Here is a 21,653-nt window from a genome sequence, read left to right as displayed (position 1 = left end):
GCGCTAATGACATGCTTGGCCCACTTGAACTGTACCTGGAGTGGTGTTTTCACCACTGGAAGTGGTGACTCCAGTTGCTTTTTCTCAGGAAAAAAAAAGTTCCATTAGGTATTGTATAGTGCAAACTGCAACTTACTGTGCATGCCAAATATGCTGACTTTCTCTAGTTCCTATAAGCTTCAGTATGTCACCTGCAGAGATGTGGCAGGTGTAGAGATGTATCCCCATTCTGACATCTGGAACAGTTCTGTAACAGTGCAGAGTTAGGGGTTACTTTCATTAGTATAAACCAGGCAATTTACTAGAAATTTTGTTTAGATTAGAAGGTGTGCACAGCTCCCAATCTTCTTATCGATGTCCATAATTGGGATAATTTAGTTTCTTATGTTGAGATTGGAGTTTATTGTACACGTTCACTAGACAATCTGGTTTTATATTCCAACTTAATTGATTGCTAATGTTGCAGTATTATAAGACAATTATATGTTATTCACATTTATTATTTCCTTTTCCAAAAAGGTGGGAATACATTCCCATCTTAGTATCAGCAGCAGTGTTGCCAAATAAACATAGCCAGTAAGTATTTCAGCAGAATGTTAAACCATATTGTTGTTCTTTCTTTAATAGGTCCATGATTAGACTTCCTGTTTTACAAGATGTCCCAACATGTGTTGGAATGGTAACTTCAGTACCACCTGAGAGCTTGGAGTCTGCCTTTCTGTGAAAGGTAGGGCAGCTTCCCTTCAATATGTTTTGTGTGTTTCTAAGGTTTTCTTTTTATTAATCTTATTGGTTCTGCGACACTACAGAATCTGAGTTACGCTTTTAGCAGTATCACCTCTAAGTGACAGAATTTATGTTATTTCATGAAGCAGTAATTTCTCAAAATAAATGTAGATATGTTCAAACTATGGTGATTTATGAAGAAAATGAACCTGTTTCTTGAGGCATCATTTTCAAAGGTTTTACTCCAACTGAACTGAGAGCACGACCGTACTATTCACTCCCAGAAATATTTGGAGAATTTAAGTTTTGTTTTTACCTTAATACCTCGCTTTTCTGTTTTATGAATGTAGTGGAAGAGCCTTCTTTAAAAGGTCTTGCTATTTCTGGAAGGCAGTTCTGGCCTTCAGGGCCTACCAGAATATGTTGCCCAGCCTCAGAATAAGTTTGTATCTGGGAATTGAATGGCTTATATTTCTTGGTCTCTGCAAAGGAGAGTAAAATTAAGATCATTATTCTGTGGAGATGCATTCTCTACCAGATTAATTTATAACATCCATCTCATAAAGAGATTTCTGGTAATAAATACTGGATGTAAAATAAGAACAATAAAAAGAAAACCTTAGAGAACCATTCAATATTGCAATAAAGCTGACTTACATTATCCCTATAGGCAAACTCCATGCTCTAGAGGTGGTACTAATGTCCCCAACTCTCAACACATGTTGGAACATCTTTGTGGAGGAGGAAGTCATTGATCAGTGAGCAGCATCTTCAAGGATCATTTAAGGGGGAAAAAGTAAAAGGTAATATTTTCTAAATATGTTAAAATGATTGTTCATTACGTTTATTTGGCAATCCTGCTGCTCATACTAAGGTTGTAATGTTTTCATTTCTTTAAATTACTGAAAAACCTCATAAACTTCACTTTAGTCTTTCCTTCTCCCATGAGTTTGAATTGCGTTTGTTAGCCTCCTTCATGTTCCTGAATCTACTGCATACACCGTCCAGCTTCTACAGTAACTCATTGGCAATTTGATGCTTCTCTTCAGTGCTTATCATATGGAGAGTATTAGCGTGTGGTTTAACCAGTTTTGCAGTGACTAGAGGTAAATAAGGCACAGCTAAATGTTGCAAAGTGTTGAACTGGTACAAAGACATTCTACTGGTAAAGAAAGGGTATTTGTTTTCAAGGAAGTAGCTGCAACACTGGACGTTGTGCCCAATAAGGTGCCACCATCTGTTCTTGCACAGTAATATAGAAGTGTGACTTTAATATAAACTATCATAAACTACAGCTGTTTTGAGAAAAATCAAATGACCATGTCTGATCTGGATAAACTTTGTAGTGGTGGATGATCTGGTCATGCACGGATTTGGTATTAATGGATGTGGCACAATGTCCTGATTTGACAACTTTTCCTCTAATCCTGGACATACACAGATGAAGGTGCTGACGGTTTGAAATTCAGGTTATGGTTTTCGGTCTACACTTCTGGTATCCTTTATAATTTCCGTATTCTTTGTGCGTATCCTTTCCTGCTGAGAGGTCCATCTCGCCTGCTTAAGATGAGGCCTCATGTTGAGTTAGTCTGCTTAGCGCCAGGCTTGTAGTGGACAGCTGCGATACCTGTTCAGATATGTTGCCAACAAGACTTTCATAGTGTCAGAGAGATGGTTTCTCCAGGAAAAAAAAAGTTGCCAAAATGCCTGCATTGTTTACAGAAGTTGCTTAAAAAAAAACCAGAAGCATTTAGGAAAATTCTTGTACTTGGTGTTGTTTTTAATCCTTGTGTGGATGTGATGGAGAGTGTGGTCTGTTAGTGCCAGGGCTGTGTTACACGATGCTGGCATCTGTGCCTCCACATGTGTTTGTCATCGCTGACATTCTTACAACAGTTCTTTTCCATCTCTGTCTCACCTGACATGCTGTCATAATCCTGTGCGTCTTGTATTTAAGCCTGAGGTCCTTTAGGTTTAGGATCTTTTGATCTTGGGCTTAGGCCAAGAAGCACATTCTTGTAGCCTGCATGAAAACAGGTAGGGGAAAAAAAATCACCAATAACAACCTCTCTGTGTTTTTCTTAAGGACTCTTGCTGGTGTCATTGCCACATTAATTCTTTCTCATCTGGTCCCTTTAACAATTTATTTTGATTTGGCTCTAGTGATAACCAAACACAAAAGTGCATTGAGGCATTTCCTATTATTTATAAAAGTAGTGAACATATTTTTCAGTTCTCTACAGTCACTCTGTGTTTATTCTTGAATGTTACTAAATATCTTTGGACATGCTTATTATGTTGTATTGTATTTATGTTTTGAGAAAACAAAGATGAAAAAAAAATCCTCTAACTGTAATCTGTATATTCTTATTTGACTTGTTGAGACCTGCACCTATTTCAGTTCTCGTCTCCTCCTCTGTCTTAGCTTTCCTCACACTGTTCGGTCGCTGCAGCACCGGTTCCTGGGATTATAGGGTAGGATCTGGATGTAGTTCTCAAAAATTCTTTGACCTTCAGTGCCTCCCTTTTAATAATTTCAGCACCCTCCCTTCTTTTAGGATATACACCTGAAATTGCACAAAAGTAACCTTAAAGAGGAATTAGTAAAAGAGAAGGAATTAAACATCAAAATCAAGGATAACTTGTTTCCTTAGCACATTGAGATTTTGATTTCTTCTAAAAGAAATCAGGTAAATACAGGTTAGTTACAAAAAAAAAATAGGGAAAACATTAATAGTAGTAGCTTCTATTCCTTCAGAGTACACATTCTTTCTGTCCTCTCTGATCAAGCTGTAAAGCTTCCTTGCCGTCTGAACACCAGGTATTTTCTTCTCCCTGATACACTGCTTAGATGTTTGTGCTTCCATGATTTGTGGCAAGTCTTACTATTTTCCAAGCCTCCACATACCTGTGGATAATGTTGTTTGGTGAGTAGCTTGGTTCTGTTAGAGACAAACCACTAAGGATAATAAAAAGACTCTTTAGGGATGATTAATAGCTACCTTTTAGCTGTTTAATTATCTAGCTTAGAGACAGAATTTTGGAAACTGGATTGTCTGGTTATATATATTTTAGGTCAGACTTCTTCTCAAATTAGCTCTTTCTTTTTGCCAAAAAGTATGAATTATGTGTGGGTTCCCAGACTTACCCACCTGGTTGAGAATTCTTAGAGAAGTGAAGACTTTTTTTGTCAGTCTTACATGACTTTCATCAAAAAACACTAATCATATAAGTAGGGCTATGTAGGATTTTTGAGAAATTCTTCTTCCGTTTGATGAATTTTTTTGTCCTGTCCCAAATCCCACAGACTTGCCTAAGAGCTTTGAATCAGCACATAAAATAGGGTCAGACATTTTAGCCTGGGTTACACATAGATTTTACACGGATACAACTATTTCTCTGGTTAAAATAATAATACCACTATGACCTCCTAGAATGGAGATATTTTTCTGTTTTTCCCTTTACGGAAATTAGGAATATGAGATGAAATTAGAAGGCAGAAGTTCAAAACAGGCAAAAAGGGCTATTTTTTTTTTTTCCGGTTGAGTAGTTAAGTTGTGGAACTCTTTGTTTTAGGATGTTGCAATTCAAAAAAATACTTGAAAAATTAATGGAAAAAAGATTCCATCCTGATCTGATAGAAAGATATGATCCTCTAACTTAGGCTGATCCTAGGCTGTCGCTTTTTTATTTTTTAATAGTCTTCTAGTAGCATATCCCACTACTGCTGTTAAAGAAAGGATGCCGGACCATATTACCCAGTATAGCTTTTTATACAATTATATAAATACATAGCTATTTATTACCGTATAGTTTGTATGGAATAAGTTAAATCCGCTGCAGTACCTGAAACAAGCTACAAGTGGTTTTGTACCAGTGCATTCACACTACAGAACTTAGGAGTTTGAGTTGCATCTTTGCTAAAATAATTTGGTTGGCTTTTACTATGGAGGGAGCAGGAGGAGAAGAGTATTAAAATTTGAGTAACATTTATTCAAAATTTTTATTCCTTTAGGTTACGTTACAGTTGTATGGCTGTTTTTTTGTTGTTTTTTTTTTCTCCTGTATCTTGTACTGAAAATGGCTATGTATTTTGAGGATTTTAATCTGTAAGTTTGGGATTTATTGATTTATTTTTAAAAGTAACTGAAGTTCCACCAGTTTGTCAGTTTCACAAAATGCTTCCCAGGGAATCATCTCAAGGTGGGTAGTTCTGAAAAAGTACAGAACAAATACTACACCCAGCAAGTCTTGAGTTCTCAGGAAGACTTTTGTCCAGAAGCTGGGTCATGTGAGATAATTTTTATCCTGTGAGAGGAGGAATGTTCTTTTACAAACAGGCTCACTGAAGGAATTAATGTAGGATCTTCTGTTATTTTGTATATAACAATTACATGGTGATAAAAGGTCGTTCTCTTTAACAAAGTCAGTTTATTACATCTGAAGGTGAACTGGAAGTATAGCGTTGAACGATATCAGATACTGGTTTACGAAATCTTTCCCATTCCGGTTGAGGGCTGGTTTGGAGCTGTGGAATATATCTTGGCCATCTGCTGCTCGCAGGGTGGTGCTGGTTTGTACCTGCTGGAGGGAATCGGTTAACAAATCTCAAAGCGCTTGGCACTGATTCTCTCTGCTTTGGCAGGAAATACTCCCTAGCTCGTGGCCCCCCGAAATGCGCCCCAGGCTGTAGGCTCCTCGGAGGCGCCTGCCCAAACGCCTTCATTCGGATCGGCTCTTTGTGTGAAGGTACCAAATACAGATTATTTTTTTTGTTTCTCCTTTCTTTATCCTGTCTTCCAGCACCAGACAGGCTTAACAGTGCAGCAAGTCAACGTTTATTAAATTATTTATGCATTTAGTTACTAAGACTTAACGTGAAGCTTTTATTTAAAGGACTGAAAACAGAAAATTACAACTAAAATTATCATACTCTTTCTTTTGCCTGGGATCACTAGGTTATTTTATACCCCTAGGAATCTCTAATCCTAATCATCAGAGCTAGTGATTTGTTGTTTGCACTATTATTCTATTTAACCAGCTTTTTCTTCATTTTTTAATACTTAAAGTCTGTCTGGGGCTGTGGTAGCCCACCCCTCCCAACAATACCCCCAGGGTATTTTGTACCCAAACAACCTCCTCACTCTTTTTCCTTTGTTGTGTTCCATCCCCCATTCTCTACCTTAATATTTAAGGTTGGGTTTTCCCTTTGACAGCAATATGAATGCAGTATTGATGGATTACGTTGTAGGCTGAGGACAGTGCTCTATGGGAGATGTACCCCCTTCTTCAGCCCCACCTGATTAGGTTGCGACAAGTAAGTTCAGTAATTGCCATTCATGGCTCCTCAGGATGCCAAGGGCCTGTAGTGCATTAGAGTTGTTTCCTCTTTGTGTTTAGTCAGCCTGATAGTTAAATGCTATTCCTCAGTTTAGAATTATTAATATAATAGTATTAGACAAAGCACCTATTGCTTTCTCTTGATTTCATGACCCACTTTCTGTAGAGACCATCCCTGGTGTGTCTTAGGACACACAAATGGTGCTTGTCTAGTTTTTGAAGGTGAACTGCTCTTCCCTTTCCCCACAGTTTTTTCATCTGTTAGTCTCCAGAAGTTCCTGTATAGCGTAAGTCTTGAACAGTGACTTCTTAGCTGATCATGCTGTATTTAATTATGTTGCGTTTGATTTTACAGAGATTAAGGTGTTTTAAATGCTTCACTGCTGACACCTACAGCAGAACTGTAAAATCGTTTCCCTTACGCTATTGAAAGTGAGGAATGGAATTTATTAAAGAATTGCATAGTTTGGAAGGCTGCAGAAATTCAAGTAGTGGTTTTTCCAGTACCTTGCTTGTCCTGTCGGGAAGGTTGCGGGGGGACTGGGGCGCGTAAAGCTGTGGTGGTTCTGTTGGGAGAGGAGGAGGAAGGGTGCTCGGCCGACCATGGCAGGGGCAATCTGAGGCGCCGCCGGGGGCTGACTCTGCTGGGGCAGGTAGCTGTCACCATCACCTGCATCTTTGTTGCATTATTTTAGATCCGATGCTGTTGAATGAGGTTAAATAGAAGTTTAAACAAACGATGTCCCAGATTTGAGGGGGTGGGGTTTTGTTTGTCTCCATCTTGCCTCATGCAGGCCAGCTCTGACAGCAGAGGCGGCCTGCACCTGAGAAGTCTGGTTCCACTTGCATCTTGGGCTGATATTGCATGCACAGAATTTAAAGTTTAAAAAGTTGCTTCTGGTTTTAAGATGACAACAGAGAGTGCTTTCTGCTGTTCTGGGTGACCTGTGATTAGGACAAATGGAGACTAATTATGCACTCTCCCAGTGTTTCTGCTGAAGGACAAGACAAATTCAAGCCCTAAATACATGCTATTTAACTGTTTAAAATCAGTTCTTCAAGGTTTTTCTGTTTTAAGTGTAAACGTAAAGAGATTTTTTACAGGCACTCAATAATTTATCACGTCAATAATCAGAGTCAGACCTAATGTTTTACAAATAATTTTTTTTTAATCTTTGATCTCAATCCTGTCAGTCCTCTTAAAGTATAAATTATTAAAGTAACTTTTTGATTCTTTGAAAGCCTATCTGCAAAGATAGTATTTTTCTTCTGCTTCTCAAATAGGGCAGTACTCTTCTTATGATTTATTTCAGTTTGTTTGATCAACAAAATATAATTAAACTTTTAAAGTGCAGCAAAGCCAGTACCTTTCAGATAGCTAAGCAGACAATAGCGCTCTTCAGAATTTTCACTTCTTGGGACCTGAAAGTTTTCAACAACAAGATTTAGGTTCTTTTATGTTTGCAAAAAACAATCTTGTGCTAGTGACACATATGCCAATATCAGAATAATATTGCTCAATGTTTTTTCCCCTAAAGGTTTTTGGAACTTACATACAAGTTCTAACTTTCTAGAAACTCTATTGTAATATCTGAAACTTTTAAATAGAATATAGTTCATTTGTAACAAAAATACTCTAACATGTATACTTTCTTTGCATGCTGCCTCATATACTCCAGATCTTTATTAAATGCTGATTGACCCATAGTTTGCTATTAAAGCTCCCAAACATGTAATTAAGAATTAATATGCAGGCAGGCTTTATTGTGTTGTTCTGTAAGTGCTTGGCAGATTAGAAATTTGTTTACTTTGTGAGTATTAATCTGTGATCCCTCGTGTTTTTTATATAGAATAGTGTGACTCAACTGACTGCTGTAGTAGCATTTGATGCCGATAAGGACGTGCTGAAACTCATTCCTCCACAAAGAGTTGAAGTGTTCATGCAGTCATCAATTCTGGATGGTCTTGTACAGCTCTGGTGTAGTAGAGATGTGCCAAGAACACTTGAATGAAGAATGTGACCTTAGTTATATCTTTAAAAATATAAAAACTCAAATTCAAGTGGAGAGATTGGTTAAAATTATAGCTTGGAGCACTGCTTTGCTCCCACTCCACTTTTGTTGTTATCCTTGATGATGTCTTTGTCATAGCTCTAGGAAAACTTCAGAATTACATTGCTAAAGTAATTTTAAAGACCTGAAGCGTATACTTGTTATCAAAAATGTCTAAATTTAACAAATGTATTATTTAAAAGCAAGCAACTTTTCTCAAATTACACATTTCTTGATGTTTTACTTTTAAGAATGTGGCTCCTTACTGCTTTAAATGCAGAATTTTGATCACAAAACTAAAAGTTGACTGCGTTATCAAACTTAAAGCACATTATGATCATCACCTAAAAGTTGGAAACAAGTTCAACTTTTTTTAACAAAAGACAAATGATAGCAGTCTGTTGATAGAAGTAAGTTAATTTTTTTGTTTAATCTTAATTTTCTCTTCGGGTTTTTTATCTCTGTACGTATGTAAGTATATATGTTATGACTTATTATTGCAATGATCAGATGGCACAATCAAGACCAGAATCCAGAATGCTAGGACCTAAATAAAAACACTGTAGATGAAGCCACTGTCCAGTGACTTGGTTAGAAAGATGAATAATGTATAAGGGTATTTGTGTTTTGCGATACAATTCAATATGTATAGTATTATATGTATATACACACTTCTTAAAACTATAAATTGTATTTCTTTTCCTATGTTGTCATCAGTGTAGGGAATCTTGCAAAGGGAAGAGCAGCCTTTTTGTATTAAAACTGAGAAAAGTAATTATGCAGACTAGATTATTATCTCAGGAATTTCCTATTTAGAGATCAGCATTATTTTCCTTTGATGGCAGACAGAATTTCAGTATGCTTTTTAGAAACAAGTGTGGATGAAACTCAGGAGGAGATGTAGCAGTGAAGAAAAAAAAATACTAAGGCTTCCATATAGAAACATATGAAAATTAACAGTTTCCAGCCCTTTGCGTAGATTCAGTTTCTACTTGGCATTTTCTCTTGAGTAGCAGAAAGCAAAAAGAGACGATCTCTAACCAATGGTATCAGGACTTCTCTTAGGCCAGCGGATCAATAACGTAGTGTCCGTGACTGTTTATGAACCTATAATGAGGCCGACCTTTCCAAGTGCGGATGAGATTGTTGTTTCAGGAGCACACTGGTAATTTTCCCATCCTTGCCCCAAGTACAATCCAAGTATTTAAGCAATGTGCCAAATCTTTGTGTAGTGTATAGCTTTGGAATGTGCCCTGCTCCTGACATCCTCTGCTAACAGGATTTTGACTAATGTAATTTGGAGCAGGGAAGATGTGATGATGCTTCCACACATGATGAATGCCGTGCATGACAAGTTGACTTTTCAAAAATGTATCTCTTTGTCTTTTTGTAGTCTGGTTTCTTGACGCTAATTCATTTTTTTGGGGAAATTTCTTTTGTAGTCTTCCTTCCTTAGACTGTTTTCCAAAGAAAGCTAGCCGTAAATGATTGAACAGTCTGTTCGCCTGCCTTCTCTCTCCCTTCAGGTAACCTTTGAATCCATTGATAAATCAACAGCTAGATAGCCCTCTGTCTGTGCTAGTTGAGAGGGAAATCAACCAGTTTTTCCTTTTCTTTGCTCTTCTGTCTGGTTGGCGGCCAGTCAGCGCTCTGGTGCAGACTGGCCAGGCTACCTCAGGGTGAGCTGACTGTGCCTGGCTGGCAAGCTGGACAAATATGTGCTGGGAGACATGCCAGGGGTGATCCTTGGTGGATGAGGGAACTAAGGGTATTGTGCAATAATAAGAAATAGGGGAGGAAGTTGGAGCTATGCAGGAGGACCGGGATCGTAGGTTGGAAGAGAACTGGAGTGGTCATCTAGTCCAACCTCTTGCTCAAAGCTGGGTCAACATTAAATTCAAACGTGGTTGCTCAGGGCATTGTGTGGCTGAGCCTTAAAAACCTGGAAGATGGGAGAGTCTACAACTTTTTTGTGCAAAGTGTTCTAGTACTTAATTATCTTCATAATGAAGAACTCTTCCCTATATCCAGTCAGCACCACTGCTGTTTCAGTTTATGAATTTATTTCTCATTCTTCTTCCAGACATCCTCAGTGAAGAGTGTCTCTCCATCTTCTCAATAACCTCTCCCCTGAACTTTCTCTTCTCCAGGATAAGGAACCCTCAGGTTCTCCTTGTACAGATCATATGCCCCAACCCCTTAACCCTCTTGGTGACCTTTCCTTGGACTCAAGTTTTTCCAAGTCTTTCTTGTACCAGGCAACCCAAAACTGACTGCAGTACTTGCATCTAGTGGGCTGAGTGAAGAGGAGTAATCGCTTCCCTTGATGCGTTGGTTCCTGTTGATTTGCCATTTTGCTGTTGATAAAACCCACTATGCCCTTAGTCTTCGTTGTTGCCAGGATGCAGTGCTGAATCCTGGTTGGCCTACTGACCACCAGACCCTTGTGTGCTTTCCATCAGTGCTGCTGTCCTGGTAGGCCATCCCCAGCCTGTGTCATGGCAGACAGTTAGTCCATCCCCGGTGCAATACTTTCCATTTGTCCTTCTTGAATTTCATGAAGTTCCTGCTGTCCCGCTCGTGAGGTCCTCCTGGCTGGCAGCCCTTTCCTTTGCTGTGCTCAGTGTGGTGCTTTGTGTCTCCCCCTCCAGGGCACTGAGAAGGCATTGAACAGGGTAAGTCCCAGGACAGACTCCTGAGGGGGCTCCCTTTGTAACTGGTATCTGGGTAGTTTTCTGGACTTGAGAATGTTGTGTTGAGGGATTCCAGGAGTAGAAAGTTACTGGGGTATCGCAGAGGCTGATGAAGAGGATGGAGAACAAGAATCCTTAGGAACCAGGCATCTCAGGCAATGGTCCTTTGATTATGCATGAATTTCTGGAGTTGAATAGGCAGAACAAGCCTTATAATGGTTGAATTTACTTAGAACAAAAGTCTTTAAAAATTAGGAAAACCTTTATTGTGAAAAAACCAAGATGGTGATAGTTCTTTATTGTGAAAGGATTGTGCATGTTCAGGGAAATTTACACTGCTGAAATTCAATGGATGATTATTTTAACAATTATTCATTCCTACCCTTACCTAGAGTACTCGGCAGAATTTTCCATCTCAAGCCTCTTTTCTGGATACTAGTTAATTAAATTTCCCTTCTTACTTGCATTTTATCTTTCGGACTAGGGTTTTTTGGTTGATAGCTTTGCTTACACATGTTTGCATAATAAAATGGTGCATGCTCAAATAGGTCTTGATATTGCAAGTCTGACTTGCAGAAATAGCTCCTACCAATATGAATAGTCCCACGGACTTCAAGGACTTAATTTGCATGAGTAACAGTTGCAGCATTGTGATCTTAATGCCTATGTCTGCTTTCCATTATACGTCCAGCTTTCAGCAACTTCAGCGGAGTTCCAGCTCTATTACAGAGGACATCGAGAAATATTTAATTTTTTTTAGCAATAAAGCAAAAATCAGTTAAAAAGCATATATGCATATTGCTAAAATCCTTAAGGTAACATTACAATACGGAGTCAGTGATGGCTTAAGTTAGTTTATGAGATAACGACTTCAAAGAATCATTAAAAAAACTAATATCAGAAATATATGACACAGAGAATTCAGCTCTGGGAAATGTGTGAACGATGTACCGTAGTGATGTAATAAAATATATGTTTAAATAGACACTGCAGATCAAAAACAAAATAAAGAGGCAGAGCCGGGGAGCCATAGGAGCCAGACCTCATCCCTTTCACACGCTGGGGCACACGATTCAGGGTGGTGCCACTGCGGGCCACAGTCCTTCCCATGGGGTGGCCCTGACAGGAGCCCAGCGCGCTGCTGTGGCTGCCAGCTCTGCTCAGGTCACAGCCCGCACCAGCCACCGACACATCCCGGAGCGAGCCCCGCTCCCCGCCTCCCTGGCATCGCTCAGGCGTGTTGTGGGCTCTCTGGGATTTGGGCAGGAAGAGCCAGGGATGCCTCGCACAACATGTACTCGTCCTCAGGCCTCCCAGCTTCATGATTGCTCGGGGACTCCTCCCACAAACGGAGATGGCTTTTCTAATTAGCCGTTCAGGAAACACTTTCCAAAATACTCTCAAATGAATTTCCTGTAGTATTTGGCATACCCGTTAACCTTTCCAAATGTTTTTTAAAGTCTTGGGTTCATTTAATGGAAAACTGATTCAGCGTAATCAGAGTATTTACTCTTTTATGGCGGGGCAAATCCAATAATCCATAAAACTACTGACTTTTTTATATATATATATGTATATATATATAAAATGTATATATGTGTGTGTGCACACAAAGTTTTCTATCCAGAAAACTGTCAAACTGGAACTACTCATATATATGTCTTTGTAGGACCATAGCTTAGATTAGTATGAATATTCATATATGTACAAATTTATATTCAACACTTTGTAATTATTTTGATGAATTTAGAAATTCTTAAGTCTTAGTCCTTTTTTTCTGGAGCTTAGGTGTTTTTTCATATATCAATATATTAGACTGCAGAGCGTTTGCTTTTTGTATAAACTCAGCACAAAGTATCAAATGTCCAAATAACTAAGAATATGTCTTTTAGCAGTGTTTGGGGGACAACTGGTGTTTTTAAATAACTGCTGTTAATGTGACTTTATTTCCTCATATTCAATTAATAAGGTGGGGTTTTCCCTAAGGAATTTTCATTATCGGTAGTGTGCCAATAGTGTAGACTAAAGTGTGCAACAGCGTGCTTTGGCTGCAGCCTCTCCTCACCCCCACTGGAGTTAACCTGCACTAATGCTTCTGGAAATCAAGGAATTGCTTTTGCTTGTGTAAAATAACTGAAAACTCAGAATTGCCTCGTACTCTGTTATGCTCTGTTTTAATATGCTAGGATAAACTTCAGTAGAGTTTTTAAATTCTAAGCAGTAAAAGAAAATGCTCTGATTTCTCTTTCAGACTTCAAAGTGTAGTCATACCTCTTTTCAAGGGGTCATGAACGTATCACCAAAGCTTTGTAAATACACCATCAGGGGGTTTTCTGTTCAGAAAAATGGAGTTATGGCTTTACGTTCTTTAGAGGTTTGGGATTTTTTTGTTGGGGGTAAGCTAATTCTGTTTTGTTTTGTTTTTTGCTTTAGCTAAAAAACTAGGAATTACTGATGTGCCAGCCGAGGTGGTTACTTTTATTTCCCATGCAACACAAAACAGATTAAGAACGGTGATAGAAAAAGTGACCGTGATAACCCAGCACCGAATGGAATCGTACAAAGTAAGTGTGCGGGGAAGGGTGTTGTGCGTTACAGGGTGATGCAGCCCGATGCCAGTTCCTCTCAGCACCCAGACGTGCTGTGTTCACCCTGTGTGCGAAGCGTGTCCCAGACCCAGGTTTGTCTCCCCCCGCAAGGAGCCAGGTGGTGTGTGGTAGCACTGCTTGTCCTCCTCCCTCCTCCTCCCTCCTAGAACTTGTGTGGAGAATTATCTTTTCATCCTTCTGTGCTAAAGTGCCTAGCGTGGGGCATCTGTTAAGCTAGCTCCGCTCGTGGATTGCGACGAAGACTGTTGATTCCTGATGTCTCCTTTTTTGACCAAGGTAACCATTGATTGGATCAAAATTGCTTCAATAGATAGAAATCTCTAGTAACTATAGATTAGGACATGTTACTAACTATAGTCACATCTCCTTGGCTGTGAAAAATACAAATATTTTACAAAAGCTACCAACAGGTCTTAAACCAGCAACTGAAGAATTCTTCACTGTAATTAAACGGTGATGTTCTCTTTTAAAAAGAATATTTCAAGATAAAATGCTACTCCAATTTCATTGTTAGTGATTGTATTCTTGCAGAGAATTGAAAGAATTTAGATATCTTAAACTGGGGGAAATTTAAATAAGAATCTGCAAAAGAAAATTTAAAGAGGAATCTGAAACAATTTAGATATCTTAAACCAGGGGGGGAATATAAATAAGAATCTGCAAACCAGTTTGAAATTCAAATAGATCAAACATCTTTACTGATAAATATGAAATATCTTTCTTGATAAAAGTAAGATGCTAATGGTTGTTAAACTGTAAAACCAAGATGGCAATAGCCATGGTTGTGTGTTCTGTCTAAGCTGTCCTTAGATTTCTTTAGTGTATACCTACATTGAGTAGCTTTGGTTTGGTTTTTGGCTTGTTTTGGGTGGGTTTTTTTGTTTTCCTTGAGTGAAAGCCCGGTCAAACAGTTTCGGACTGTATCTTTGCCCACGTATTTCCCAAACCTGAGTCACAGTTGGACTAATTATATGTGGCATGTATAAGAACAAATTATCTTTGGGATCTTGTGACTAGGATCAACATTACTTTGACAGAAAAATGGATTAAAAAAATAAAGGCTATTATGCCTGTGCATTACCTGCACTTACCTCTTTCTTTGCAATTGATGGATAGATTCTACTGTATTGGACTAAAAGGAAAATATCCTTGTTTCTTTCCAATATTTTTCATCTGCTTCATCAGCGTTAAATCCCAACTTTCTTCTCCCTAGGATGGTGCCTGAGAAGAAGAAACTTCACTTAGTCCATGTTAAGCCAAAGATGCGTTTAAAATAGTATCTTCACAGATTCTTAGGGGGAAAAAAAAAGTGTTATCTTTGACTGAACCGTAGCGTTTTCATTGTCTTTTGTATATTTCTTGGTTAATGGTTTTATTTGATTTCATAGCATTGCAGTCAGAAAGGAAAATATTAAGCAGATAAATGAGATGGAAGTAATACAAATAACTGATTTTTCTGACTGACGTTCTGAGTGTTCCCCATGTGGCTTGTGTCACAAATTCTTATTGTTTCTGGGTACTAGGAAAGCTTGCATGCTCTTAGTTGTCAGAAAGTTCTATTTAAATTGTAATTCGAGGCTTATTTTCAACTGAATTTTTAGCTTTAATGTTCTTATAATGCTGCATCTTGATCATATCTGTTACTACTTCAAGATGCGTACAAACACAGGAATTGCAGTTTACAACCAGGCTTATGTGCTCTCTAGGATTGTTCAGTAAGTTAAGTGTCTTGGCTTTCTCTTTAATAAGTAAATCTGTTGGTTTTATTTTTTTAACTCTTTGATATCTCTGGTGCTGGTAAATCAATCTGTGTTTTTTAAATTTGCTTACATATTAATTAAATAATCAGATTCCAGCTACATTATTAAACATAGGCTGGCTTCATTCCCCTGAGCTTGAAAAAAAAATACAGAATTTTTTTTTATTGTAAGTACGGTGGAAAGATTTTAATGTATAACACCTATATTCTTCTTTAAATGCATAGTCTTGATGAAAATGCATGTTTCCATAAAATGTTCTTATTTAACAGGATGATGAATGGTATGAACAAGCTACAGACGTCCGATCACAATTAAAGTTTTTTGAGCAGTTGGAGCGTTTAGAAAAGCAAAGGAAAGATGAACAAGAGAGGGAAATCTTGCTAAAGGCCGCCAAGGTATCTGCTTTATTCTTTTTTTTTAAACTACTTAACAATTCATAGTCTTCAGACAACTACTTAATTTCTTGAAATCTGTTTCATAAACACATTTTTTTTCTTGTAACAAAAAGAACCTGTTGTTGTGACATGATGCCTTTAATTCATTAAGTCCTGTTATCGTATCGTACCTATGATGACTCCGGACCTGCCTGACTGGACGCTCCAGCGCTTTCAAGATACAGCTCTGAATTTGATGAGTTCTTGGGAATATAGGAGACAATGGCTAACATTTTCAAAATAACTTGGTGAAATAATTTTCACAATTGCCTTTGAAATTTAATAGATGCCAGGGTTTCTGTGCCATTTGAAAGTCATAGCCTATGCTTCTGGTGTTTAAACACAATGCAGTAAATTGTTACTGATTTATTTGAGGTTTTTTACTTTACTGCTTGAGTTTTTTAAGGCTTTTTACTTCTCGAGTTTCTAGACTGTTTTTAAAAAGAAAAATTTTATTCATTTGTTTATTTTAATTTAAATACTATGTGTTCCAGTTGATGTTCTGGTCACCTCTGTATAATTGCATTATTTAATTGATTCGTACCTGGCTTCAGTTAACCAGCAATTCTTCTGGACTTGTTCCTTTATGACTTTAATTTCAAAGACTGACTTTTCATACATTCAATAGAACAAACTAAGACAGTATTGTTTGAAGAGCATACAGGTATAGATAAATCTTCTGTTTATAACTGCAAATTTAATTATATATATTATATCAAACTGCAAATAAGTTTATCCCATAGTTATCTCAATTTTCAGGGAATTATTTATTGTCTATTCGGAAGGTATTCTACAGAACAACTCAACGCTCAGTTGTAGCAGCCTCCTGATTTTGTGCCATTAAGGTTCACAAATTGAGAGATTTGTTTTTCAAAAAACCTACCCTTGCTCACTTCAGAATTTTTCTTTCTCAATTTGGCTACTTTAATCTGTCTTCACTCTTAATTTATAATTGCTCACATTGTTAAATATTCCACAAATTTCCACGTAATGTATATACTTTTTGAATGTTTAGATGGGAACAGATTAACTGTTTTCATTCTTAATGCTTTTTTTTTTTAAAATGCATTCTTTAATGATTTTAATACCTTATATAAAGGTACTAAAAAAACCCAAAACCAAACTACAAAGTAGCCATGGAAGAGCAATGCTGGTTTATCAGTATTAATGTTTAGAAAGTGAAGCTGGAGATATTGTCAACCTTTTGGGAGGTGCTTATGCAGTGCTGTGATTTCAGTGTAAATGCCAATTCGGAACTGGACTTGGATTGATAGCCTTGTCCTTTGTGGCTCCCAACTGTTCTGCTCTGATGGATCGATGACCTATTGTAAGACTTATATAGGACAGAGTTTGGCAAAATATGGTCAAATTACAACTTTTTATTCTAAGTAATAGATTGTTCATGGTTTCTTTAGAATCTAGGTTGCGGCTCAAATGCAAGACCGCAGCAATAACTGTTGAGGTCTTTGTTCTGAATTCCTACATACTAATTCTTTACTCAGGATTTAGTTTTTTCTGGTCTTCTTATGAACTTGCCTAGTTGTCTAAGGAGATCTAAGCCTTTGTGGAAAGGATGCAGTACTTGTCATGACACAGTTATTAAAGGGACACAGTTAAAATCTGCCCCAGCTGCCCTGATAACTAGTGCTAAGGATCAGTGGCCATTTTGTGTCTGTCTGTGGCCCGCTGACTGATATTTATGCCTGCAAAATTTCAGTTTCTGCTTTTCTTCCTATAAATGCTTAAATCTAAAAATCTATTTTTTCTTTTATTTGTAACTGTGGATTCTTAATGTGCCTTTTAGATGAACAGAGTGATCTTTGATCTTCCACATGTTTTGACATGTTATTTTGCAACATGTTTTTAAAGTTACTCAGCAGAATAACTTTAGGAAAAGTTTCAGAATTGTTTGCTAGTGGTCTAGTATGGAAGAGTGTAAACAGGTTTAACTTGCACAGTGACAACTCTATTTTAATTATTTACACTTTGGAGCCTTGTTAACATCCAAAGTCCAGGTTTTGACAAAGAATAAGATAATGAAGGAAATGTTTTGGGCATTGGAGTGGATGGTATTAAGTAATCAACAACAAAATAATCATTATGAGGAAAGTTGCTATCAAAGTTAAAAATAATTGTGGAGCTACAAGAGTATCTTTAAAGGAAAACAGCAGTATTATTTGGCTTGTTAAAAGAGAATATTACAAAATCTTACATCCCATGCCTGGGAAATAGTTGGGAAATAGAAACTTCATACCACGGGCTTAGAAGAATAATGACTGATGTTTGCAGTCTGGTGAGATATTCTGGGGGAAGACAAACTTGACAGGAAAGGAAAAATCATAAGGTACGTTATAGTGGCAATGCAACATACAATTTCTTTTTAACTAAAAACCTAGAAATTGAAAACAAGGCTGTACTGTTTCAGGAGCCAGCACCATCTCTTGTACCTCGGGGTCCTCTGCATCATGTTCCTCAATGTATGCATAGCAGCCTGGGATGTATGGCCCAAAGCAGTTCTCTAATTTACTTCCTAGTAATTCTTTTTATAATAGAAGCGTTTAAAGACATATTGGTCCACAAAACCATGAGATCCAGTCACCGCCTGCTGCAGGAACGGCTCCCGTTTCAAACACCAGGTGCTGTGATGAGTCAGGTACAGGAGCTGCGCAGGGAGAGGCTGCAGCTGCCTTAGGTGCCATTACTTTGGGATTGTCGTCCTGACACATGAATTATTAGTGGCACAATGCGGGGCCATCCTGTATATAAACACATATGTAGAGTGCAGTCTCCTTAAAAGGAAATATTTGGGAGAACCAACTCCTCACCCCCATTCGCTTTCCCAGTGAGGCCCCGCTGGCTGTTCCACGCTGGCAGCAGCAGAGGTCTCCTGGGTCTGGCTTCGGTGGCGGGGATGGGGAAGCGCAGGAAGAGCTAAGGAAGGTCTTCAGACTGCAGAAAGGTCAAAAGCCAAACTAAAATCACTTGAGGAATTTACCTTTACGTTTGACATGGTGTCTCTTGTGTGGACCTTCTAAAAAAAACCAAACCTACAAAGCACAGGTCTTTCTATAGTAAAAGACGTGTTCCTTGCTGCTTTCATAGCTAGTTCCAAAACCTGGAAAATGCTGTTTGTGTGTGTCAAATTGAATGAGGTTTTGGTTCTGGGCTGGTAATGCTAATATTTCTGGCAGCAGTAGGAATAGGAGTTTGTAGCTGATATTTTTTTTTGGTTGGTTGGTTTTATTTCTGAATTGTGCTTTCTACAGTAAAGAGGTACAGCTTGGGGTTATCCTTGTTTTCAGAAAAATCAATGAATAATACTTCTATGATGTAATCTATAATAAAGTGGATCATGTTAAAATTACTGTGTTAATTCATCTTCTGCTCAAACTGTCTAAATGCATATTTATTATCAAATTAAATTTGAAAATTAATTTCCAATATATATGCTATATTAGCCTATTATTTTGAGTGTTCTGTATTAGTAGCACAAGCCTGTCAAGTTTTGGGGTCTTAAATACAACTATCACAGGAGTGAGATCTATTCTGTAAAAAGAATAATTACATATGTAAATGGAAAATTACGTTTAGTGTTGTTTGCAAAGTTAATTAGTGTTTATGGATGATAGTGATTTTTATAGCGCTATAGGCTGAAGGGCTTTTTTACGGGGGAGAGGTTGTTGGAGTTTGGTGATGCAGATTTCCTTACCCAGGCGTCCTGTGATGACTGGAAGGCGCTGCCTCTCGCGCCTGCACTCAGCTCCGTCGTCATGCCAATTTAATCCTCTCCTCTCTGCTGAGGCTACGGTGATGGAACGCAGCTTTCCAGGAGATGAAGCACTCTCTGAGCGGAAAGTTATAACTCACTTCTGATGAGAGGAGAGCAAAGAGGAAATTATTGTGTTGAGATAATTTTCTGAATTTTTAGAAATCTGTTATTTCAATTTTAATAATTTTAAAATAAATCTTTTTTTAGACCTGTACTCTTGCATTCCACCTCACTGTGGTCGTAGCTCTGAATAGGGTTTTACCCTCAGCTATGCTCCTTTTAACTTTCACTTTTTATTAACAAAGCTAATGTGAAAGCAAAGTGTTTCATGTTGCCAATTTAATTTCTTTAATTAAAAGTGAACGTTATAAGCTGGTACAGCCGTGGGTGAAGTTCTAATGTCATCAATGGGGAAAAATAGGTTTAAAATTGAAACTGTTGGCACAGCAGTGGCTCTCAATAGTACAGCACCTGCAGTTGTGACTCTCAGCTTTATGTAATGAAAAAAGATGAATTTGAAGCATTAAAGACTCCCGGTATATGTATTGGGAAGGGGGAGTAGGGCTGTCGGGGCCTTAACTGGGCTCAGATGTTGCTAAACGCAGGAGACGTGTTTAGGAGGAGAGACCCTGTGAGACATTTTCAACACAGGTTTAACAAGCTGAGACTTCCACGTTATTATAGATCTAATAGAAAACTTATTTTGTTAGTGGGACAAAATGTTACAACGGCGCAGCTTTGACATTACAATTACAACAAAATACTGAATAATGATGATAATGAAGTATGTCAGAGGGACTGTTTGCTCATCTGCATAGACACACAGAGTATCCCCCAATTTTAAAAGTAATTGTTGCATATATTTAAGTATTACATGAGTTACAGATAACTTCATAATTTTGAAAATACCGTTCCTTTCTAATTCTATGAAATATAAAATGCCCTTCTGAAAAATGTGCCGTTACATGTGTAATGAGATGTCTGTTTTTGTGGCATTCTTCCTTAACGCAAGCAAGGGGAAAAGCTGAGGTTTGGAACATTAGGGAGTTTGGTAACATGTAAATGAAACCCCATATTTCTAATGTGTTTTGAATACACACGTTTAACATATGCTGCTTTTCATACTTTGAAAGTCTAATATTTCCGTAGACCTAATGTGATCTATGCAGTTTTCAGATAAATAAGATAGCAAGTCCTCTAACACAAAGCACTTTCATTCTTAACAATTAAAATATCAGGCTGTCTGGTCTAATAAAAGTCGCTTGTGTTTGGGAGAAATGTTAACAAACCTGGTCTGGTGAATACCTTCTCAGTAGGAGACAGCATTTAATGTATTTAAAAGTATGTTATCTGGTTAGGATCAGTCCTAGGTTTCTCTAAATTACTATGGGAAGCTAGCTTGCTTCTAAAGGTGTTTATTTCATCAACATGAAAATATATTACATAAACCCAGCTCACCTTATTCACAGATCTAGACATGAAGAATTGAGAGGGGAGGGGAAAGGATTTGAGCTGGGGGTTCTGTAATGGGTGGGTGTTTCTGAAGCTTTAGATGAAGGAGGTATTGGCAAATTAAAGATTTTGGAAAAACCTGTGTCACCCAATGGGCGAGATACAGCATATTAAGATTTGGATGTTAGAGGGAAAGGAGAAGGGAAAACAAAACGAAAAATAGGAGATGACTTTGAAGAAAAAATTTAAACTGGAATTAAAAAAAACCTTGAAATGCTTAGTCAGTACCTTGACGAAGCTGAGTGTAAAATATTAAAATGATTGATGAGTAAAACTGGTGACATACAGACAAGCACTACAAGAGCTGAGCAGCAGTGAAATTGTTCAAGCTCTTCAGAGGAAGGGAAAGATGTTCACGTGTGGAATGGAGTGGAAAGAGAAGCCAGTGACATTTTTAAAGCTCTGCTAGCCACCTCTGTTAAGCTTGACATTTTCGTTTGCTTATATTTGCTTCAATCTGTGTTGCATTGGCATTGAAGAAGCCTTTTATAATTCATATTAGATCCTAAAGTGAAGAATTAATAAAATGGTCAATGTTTATACTTTAACACATTTTAACCTCTATATGCCGATGACTTTACTTCTGAAGCTCACTGATGTGCAGCCTGACATGGTAGTCAGCAGGAATGTATTTTAGTCTTAACAATGTGTTTAAATAAAATCTATTAAAATTTGTCTGAATGCAAAAAGAAACAGAAGATGACAGTTAAATTCCTTAATTCTTTTGGTGTTGCTTATACCAGTAATGACACATCCAAT

General features: G+C 37.7%; 1 protein-coding gene across 1 annotated transcript in view; it reads left to right on the top strand.

The window, feature by feature from the left end:
* Positions 1–21,653, top strand: part of LOC134515519 (transcription initiation factor TFIID subunit 4-like) — a 143,661-nt gene that overhangs the window by 48,963 nt on the left and 73,045 nt on the right. The window contains exons 11-12 of the mRNA XM_063334588.1: positions 13,244–13,374; positions 15,449–15,574. Of these exons, the coding sequence (XP_063190658.1) occupies positions 13,244–13,374; positions 15,449–15,574 (257 nt within the window). The remainder of the gene's footprint in view (positions 1–13,243; positions 13,375–15,448; positions 15,575–21,653) is intronic.

Source organism: Chroicocephalus ridibundus, chromosome 4, assembly GCF_963924245.1.
Source record: "Chroicocephalus ridibundus chromosome 4, bChrRid1.1, whole genome shotgun sequence".
Taxonomy (NCBI): Eukaryota; Metazoa; Chordata; class Aves; order Charadriiformes; family Laridae; genus Chroicocephalus; species Chroicocephalus ridibundus.
The sequence above is the reverse complement of the archived record's forward strand: the minus strand, read 5'-3'. Positions and strand labels throughout refer to the sequence as shown.